An 8641-nucleotide genomic window follows, 5' to 3' on the forward strand; every position below is an offset into this window, starting at 1 on the left:
TTAATCTGAAAAGTAATTTCAATGCAAATGAGCCAAATCCATGGAGTTAATAAGTATCTAGTAACTCTATGGCCAAATCAGACTCAATTTCTTCGCTGACATTTTTGACATTTTCAGTTAAGGTCATGCTCAATAGATGTCACTAAACCTCCAAAATCTATTCTCAAGCCGAGATAACCTTCAAGTGATTTTGTCAATCTTGATGATAACAAGGTGTTTTTTTTATCAATTCTGAATAATTTAGTTCAGCAATTGTTTAGGTTGGCCTCTCTTGTTTAACAGCTATCATGAATTCCCTTAATAAGTTATCAGTTTATAGTAAATTAGTGCCGAAAAATGCCAGGTAATTCACTTTGTCATTTGTAATGTTTTTTTCTTAATTTGTGACATTTTAAATAATGTGAATATGTTTAAAGGGTGATATCTACAAGTGCACTATTAAACACTGACGATGGATGGTTTTCGAAATTACTAGTTCGAAGAATCGAACCGACAAAAGAGTCACACAGTCGAATGCTTAGTGACAAGGAAGTAATTTATGCTCTTCATACACACAACATAAGACCGGATTCAGTGGACAACTATTTAAAAAATTAGTATGTATTTATTTTGATATCCTTATGTAAGTTTGTCACGGATTGGCACTTACTAGACCACGTATGACCTGTTATGCAACATTCCGCAAATAGAACATAACGTTATGAATCGGCGACATCGCTAGCGCACGTAATTGTTTACAGTTTTGTTATCTTATTGAACCTTGACTAAAAATCTATTAAATGGACCCGCTTTTATAAATTTTAGGTACAAAAAACAGTTGAAAGAACTTTTTCAAAAATTTATTTTGTAGTAATATTAAAAAGAATAATAATGTGCAATAAAAAAATAACTTCCCAATTTTGGTCATAGGATATGAGCCTGTTTGGACAAGCACTCATATCCTTTCATAAATCTGTAAACTAAAGTGAATATAGTGGATGAATTTACATCTGATTTTTATGACAATATGCATTTCTAAAGAAAAAAATCAATTATGTTTTTTAATATTAATGACATACTACTTCTTAAAATATTTCTTAACCTGTAAAAGATAGTTTTGTAATGATTTTTAGCAAGCAGCATGTAGATCTAATACATTCACACAAAGCAGAACTTGGTTGTGAGCTTGTAGGATCATGGACAGTATCAGTTGGAGATATGGACCAAGCTCTGCATTTATTCAAATATGTTGGTGGATTTGAAAAAATTGACAAAGCCAAACAATTGTTTAAACAAGATTCCGTAAGTTGTAAAAGCAAATATTTAAATGTTGATTTCTCTGTTTAAACTCATGCGGAAAAAATAGGACTGTTTTGTTTTTTCTGTTAGTCTGTGATTAGTACTACCATTTAATCTTATCACTTGCCACTCGATGTGCTGACACAATCAAATGAAATTTGTCCTCAAACATATTTATAGTAGTAAAAATAAAGCTCTGAATTTCAATAGTAAAGTTTGCCTTTTTATGTTGAAAGGTGTGCATCTCATCATTCATTGCCGTAATTCTAAGGACTGAATATTAACCTGGGATTTTTAGTCAACTCCATAGTACTATCCATAAAAATTTACAATTTCTTATCTAATAAATTTATTGATCATGATAAAGTATATTGATAAAATTAATATTGAGGGGTGAAAGACTTTTTTAAGTGACATTTTGCTTAACATGCGACATTTATCTTTGTAATTAAAGGTGTGTTTTATTTAGTATTAGCATCAACAGTTTGATTATAGTACATACCTTATCAAATAAAAACAATCTTTCTGTTACATTTTTGCGTGGATTTGAGAATATGACGAAATATTGAAATTTCATTGTTCTTAAATGCAAATGAGCATAAGAACTGCAAAATCTCAGTGGTTTCTATCTCTTATGGTTAGAAAATGACACATTCCCGCATGACTATAATATTCAAAGAATGTCCAATATGTTGCAATTTCCCTGAGTTAAAGTAGTCTTTATTTAACATGCTTCCTTATTTATTCAACATATTGGCTGCTTTTTCTATAGAGTTACCAATTGCTAGAAAGTGAGAGAGGCAAAATGGTCAGGTCCAGACATCTCCAATACTTGCTAGCTTTCAGCTTTTGGCCAGCTGGAGAAGCACGGTCTCCCAACAACATCTACGAAATACGATCATACAGGTAATTTTAGTCTATTTAATTCCCTTTCTATTCTCTCAAATATTTACCTACACTGCATTTTACATTTTTTTTGGGATAAAAGCTTCTTATGCAGGTCTTTATCCAAACTATATGGGGTCAATGCAGTATGTACTCTCTTTTCATTAAGGCCTGTCATATGTTATCTCTGCACTCACACTCTTCCCTCGCATATCTTCTTTCACGCAGTCATCTGAGTCTTTTTAGTATACACCCTCGTCATAATTTATTGTATAATTTAATACACAAGGCCTTTTAGTCTTTTAATGAAATACAAGCATTTGCCCCATATTCCACTAATAGTTTTCCAATATAACATTTCCTATTAGTTTATTTGTCACTAATTACTAATTACAATGAAACAAACCCTACCGGTCCGCGCGAAGTTGGAATAGCCCCTTATGCTACCAACGATTAGGTAGGATAAAAGAAAAAAAAGAAATTCTATATGTAAGCTCAGACTCATCTCAATACATCAGAATTTGTAGTCTTGACAAATTTGTTGCAACTATGCACCTGTTTAAAAGTACAAAAATCTATCAAGTAAACTTATGCTGGAGGATTAGGTTAATGGTGTATGTGCATCATAGCATAATTTATTTTTTGATTTTGATTCATGAAAAATAGTTGAGCTTAAGGAATCCTTCTGGAGTTTTCCGTAAACTTAAGTAATTTATGAACGTTACGTTTTAGTTTAAAACCTGGAACTATGATTGAGTGGGGTAACAATTGGGCGCGTGGCCTCACTTACCGACGCGCGCAAAACGAGGCGTTTGCGGGCTATTTCTCACAAATTGGCCGATTATACAATGTTCATCATATTTGGTGTAAGTATGTTTTGGCGTCCATGCTCTAATGGGTGAGACGATTAAAATGAGGTGATTAAAATTGTAGGGGTAGGTGCCTTTTTTTTTACTATATAAAACATACATTAAAATAATACTGGAACAGATGGATACAATCGTGGAAAAATATATATAAACACCAAGAAAACCTAATTTCTTGTTATAATAATTATCGAGCATACGTACTCCCCACCTAAATTACAATAGTAGTGCTAACAATTTTTCATTTATAAGTATATGTAAAATAGTACCTACCTACTCTCGCTAGTAAGTGCGAGAATTAATCTCAAAATATATTAGTTTCTACATTTTTGGTCGTAACAGACGACCTTGCGCCTACATGGCATGACATTCACGTAGAAACTATTGTATTCGATACCAGGGGCTGTCTTTGTGGACAAAATCTTGATTCCAAATTATTAACTATTGCCATATAATATATCGTTATTAAAACTCATTTTACTAGTATTAATGATTTCTGTATATAATTTGAGACGTTTTGAATACTTTAAAGTTTACATAATTTTTATAGTGTTTTTTATTATTAATAAAGATAAAGGGATGCAATTAAAAGGTTTTGTTTTTTCAATTTCCAGGCTATAAAGATTTGCAAGCTCGTCGTGAAACTAGAGAGAGTACATGGCGTAATCCAGGCTGGGATGAGTGTGTCGCATACACGGTGCCTCTGATCAGAGAGATGCACTGTCGTATCTTAGAACCCACTGAATTCTCTCCTACACAATAATCGAATCGACGGTAGTGCAACTCCCAGATTGTAAGTCTCCCCCTTCACTGAGACGGTATCAGTAGTTGTGCGGTGCCGCAAGATGGTGTCATTTCTGGCTCCAAAAATTATATTTGAATATATTATTAATGTTTAACTTTTTAACATGTAAGTAATGAGACGGTAAGGATACATTAGCAGTTACTGCAATAGTCCGAAAATGAAAGTATATTTTTAATGCAATATCAAATGTCCCTCCTGTTACCCGCAACTATCTCAGGAAACGTCTCAATTAAAGGGTTGATTTACTCATACAATAGACTACTGAATCTTGAAAAGTCTTAGTTACTAATCAAACGGTTTGAGACTATGGTACTTGATGACTATTTCTCGTCGTGAATCGTGATATGACTTAAAGAAGAAAAAATCTACGAAATCCTTGAATTATTTTATTTTTTCATTTATTCGATAAGGGTATATAATACAATAACGAATACGAAAACGTCAACAAAATATCTAAAAGAAATTATCTCGATAAAACTTCTAATAAATCGTATTCCGTAATTAATTGTATGTACGTTATTATAATATATAAGTTCAAATAGCGTAATAAGATTTCAAACTGCAACTATGAATTAAGCACAAGTATGGCATGTTGTTTTAAATAAACAAATATAGTTTGAAACTGAAATCAACTTTTCTAGTTTAGTTTTTATTTTTTTATTACAGCATTTATAAAATCGTTTCAGTCTTAATATTTAGTATTTTTACACGAATAGAATAAACTATGATTTAACTAAGTTTTTTTTTTAATATAATAATATTGTATATTCGACACTGTTGGTAAATAGAAATCAGTTTGTTAAAATTTTGTGTTTGAAATTTTTATTATTATTACATTTATTACTATAACTGTAAGGGTCAGCTAAGAACCATAATATTTTCCATATGGAATCATTATGATTCTTAGTGATCCAGTCTCCACTCCTACCTTAAATCCACCCGAACAGTATTCATTCCTAGTACACTTGAAATTGGTATATTTTTTGAAGCTCAAAAAAAGTAATTTTCCGTTTATAATATTAAAGTGCTGGAAATACGTTTCGAACGCATGACTATAACACCCAGGTGATAATTTCGATCTATAACTTGAAAAAAAAACAAAGCGCATTGAAATATGTATTTAATGCCAAGTAGACTCTAGGGATATGTTGTAAAAGCCTTGCTTTTAAACTAATCAAAATTATCACCTGTTCCCAGGTTAACTTTGTGAGCTCATCTACCAGTCCGCGCGTAGTTGGTATATTCCCTAAGCTAGGTACTAATATTTTGAAAAGTCACCTATTTGTTCTACGCATTCCTGAAGGATAGTAACCACTCACCTTCGGGTGGGTTGTAGGCTATCTCCCATGACAATGATAATCAGTGCAATAAAAATCAGCTTTAGTTTTCCTTCTATTATTTATTTTCACTTTGATTTTTTTCATTAATAAGATTATATTACAATATAATAATTAATGATAATAATTATTAAAACTACAAGTCGATTGTGTTATTTAAATATATATAACAAAAAATAAAATAAAATAAACAACGGCGCACCAAACGTGCCGCAAACTATTCTCTGTATTAAAATGCGGCCGTCGTAACGCACCATGTTAATTCTCTGTCAAAATATCTAACTATCGGTGATACAATAAACGACTATACAATGGTAAAATATAAAAAAAAAAAATTATATCGTTACAATGTACATAATAATAATACGTGACCTCTAACTACATGTTTGGTACTTCTATTTCGTTTGTGTAATGTTAGAAAAGCGTTAAATTTGATAAGATCAACTCTAATCAGCTAAGTGGTGGGAATCATGGATAGAAAACAGTAATCTACAAACTATACTCGCACCTCATCCAGTTACAAATTAAGTTCACAAGAGGAATCACTTTTGTTCTTTCTTTCGGAAACTAGGAAGGTTGAATACCCACGAACCAAGACACAGCAAGCCTTCAACTACGCATCAACGCTTCTTGTAGCGAAAATCTACTGTACACAAGCGAATGCTACATACAGCTTCACGATTCAATTCCATAGTGCATCGATTTCAAGTAATTCGAACCAACTGAGTACAGCCGTGGGTGTGCTTAGCGCGAGTTTTTTAACTTTCTCGATATATAAATATATATTTTTATTGCTTAGATGAGTGGACGAGCTCACAGCCCACCTAGTGTGAAGTGGTTACTGGAGCCCATAGACATCTACAACGTAAATGCGCCATACCTTGAGATATAAGTTCTAAGGTCTCAAGTATAGTTACGACGGCTGCCCCACCCTTCAAACCGAAACGCATTACCGCTTCACGGTAGAAATAGGTGGGGTTGTTGGTACCTACCCGCGCGGACTCACAAGAGGTCCTACCACCAGTAAAAGTTAGCTCATATTTGTATGGAATGGGATCGTTTGCGTACGTTTGCCGCTAGGGGCGCTGTTCCAACTGCATACAAAATTGGGTTAACTTTTACGCTATCGAGAACGTTAAGAAACTCGCACTAAGCATACAGATTTATCAGTATTTTAGAAATACTACAAGAAAAAAAAAATAGATTTCAATTATTGTTGTGATTCAATTGTATAATTTCGAAGCTGTACTCTACTATTAAAATCTTTTAAATTTATTATACATTTAGAACAAAATGACGAGTCGAGTTAGGCTGTAATCTATAGATTATTGTCATTCACTTGGTCATTTCAGAAAGTGGAAATTTGTGGAGGTAAAAACTAGTTTTCTAATTTTAACAGTGTCGCAAACTCGCGTCTTGCATTATCTAATATAAACGAAGCGAATTGTATAAAGACCCGAGGTAAGTATGTGACACTGCTGCAATAATATCAGCGTTCACTAAGTTTTGAAACTAGAAAATTCTAATTAATAAAATAAATCTGCAGCAGATTCAATTAATTAAATACAATTACGATCACATCGTGTGATGCTTACAAGCAATGTGATAATAGGAAGAAAACATTATTAATCATAATATAAAATAAAATTTAAAATAGTATTACCTAAATTTGGATATTTATGACTAAAATCAGAGTTAAATTAAATATTATGTATTCATCTATACATACATGACTGGTAAGAAGCTTAGTAGACATTACATTTATGTATAAGAGCACTAAATTCGATAGTAAATAAAGATAGCACGTGTTCCGGGCGGGCACGTGCACAAACGCCGCGCTCGCACGTTACGCGAGTAACAAACTATCTACGTAATTTAATATTATTAATTCTTATATACAATCTGCCGAAGCCCACGCGCTCCTCCATTTTCTAAGGCAAACGGTGTGGTCACTAATACTTATATAATACTTTATATTTACAAAAAACAATTGGCAGTCGGTTGTTCATTATTACGCTTACAAAAGCACCTGCTCTTAATTAATTTATAAAACGCGTCACTCGTTAATTGAATATTAAAAGACTAATTTCGATAATAATTACCAACATGGAAACTTTAAAAAAAAAAAGACAATTCCAGGCCAATAAACAAATATAAAATTTTTCGCTTTTTTTAAATACATAAAACTTTTTACATGAAAATTTGTTTCTTAAAAGTAAACTAATGATATGAACTTCACAATTTTGACTATCTAAACGTAAATAATTCTCTGTTCGAGCGTGTTCGTGCGCATGTGGGTAGCGCGCGGGTCTCGGCTTGCTATTAGCATACGTACACACACGCCTTTCGTCTAGACCAGGCCTGGGCAAATGCCGGCTCGCAGTAAAATTTTGTCTGGCCCGTGAAGCATTGTATATATTATTATTAAAAACACAAATATTCGTTTTTATCTAACATAAATTGGTGCATAATTTTTTTTAGATAAAATATTAAGCAATAGTACTGCAATACACATTATCAGGGCCGGTAGGGAGCCAAAATTTTCTCCCGGATAACCGCTCCTTTCAGCGCCACCTATTTAAAAATATAATTATGTTAATTGAATAATTGCAGTATGTATAATAGTCGCACAATATAAAATTAGAAAAAAAAACTGGCCCGAGGTCAAATTTTCATCTGCAGTGCGGCCAGACTATCAAAATATTTCCCCACCCCTGGTCTAGACAATGCGTTCTGTCAAACTTCTAAACATAAACCTTGAAGACGTTTAAGTTAACAAGTCATTTTGACGTTCACCAAATTCGTACCGTTTTACAATTGAATTTTTCTAATCTTGCCGATGCGTTAACAAGATGAAAAATCAGCGGCTAGTTTTTCACTACGAAAACTTAATTTAAGTTATCGAAAATAAGACGAGATATACTATGTAACAGCTTTGCCACTTTTATACAACCGTTCCGTCGTTTTCAAGCTCAAGCACAAACTTACATTACATCTCAAGTGTTGTTGGACGGCCAAATGTTTTTTTTTTTATAAATCAGAAAATTTACTTAACACTAAAGAGATCGAATAACAAGCTCTCGAAATTTTTTAGTGACTCACAATTTCTAGTATCAGTCAACGTGAATTGCACAAATTGATACAGTATTACAAATTTAGAAAAAAAAGAAAACAAAAAAAACATTTGCTCGTGCATAAAATCGACGGAACAGTAATGTACTACGATTAAAAAATTCTACTCGAAAAGCGTATCTTTCTACGGCAGGTTTCCTAACCATCACACTTTTGCACACGACCGTAGTTAGCTCAACTCTCAACACACAAGATTTCTCGACACTAGAAACATAACGTTGCGTTCACTCTTAGCAATAACAAAAAAAAAAACCATTGTGCTTAGTGCGAGTTTTTTAACGTTCTCGATAACGTAAAAGTTAGCTCCTATTTGTATGGAATGGGATCGTTTGCGTACG

The 8641-nt window shown here is 32.8% G+C and overlaps 1 protein-coding gene across 1 annotated transcript; it reads left to right on the forward strand.

Moving 5' to 3' along the window:
* The first annotated feature begins 94 nt into the window (after nucleotides 1-94).
* On the forward strand, nucleotides 95-4639 carry Nipsnap (protein nipsnap). Its single transcript, XM_028179525.2, has 6 exons — nucleotides 95-343; nucleotides 417-596; nucleotides 1113-1281; nucleotides 2051-2184; nucleotides 2896-3029; nucleotides 3644-4639. The coding sequence occupies exons 1-6, from the start codon at nucleotides 288-290 to the stop codon at nucleotides 3790-3792; spliced, it is 822 nt and encodes a 273-aa protein (XP_028035326.1). The 5' UTR covers nucleotides 95-287; the 3' UTR covers nucleotides 3793-4639.
* Nucleotides 4640-8641: the final 4002 nt, after the last annotated feature.

Source organism: Bombyx mandarina, chromosome 16 (genome assembly GCF_030267445.1).
Source record: "Bombyx mandarina strain Sakado chromosome 16, ASM3026744v2".
In the NCBI taxonomy this organism is placed as follows: Eukaryota; Metazoa; Arthropoda; class Insecta; order Lepidoptera; family Bombycidae; genus Bombyx; species Bombyx mandarina.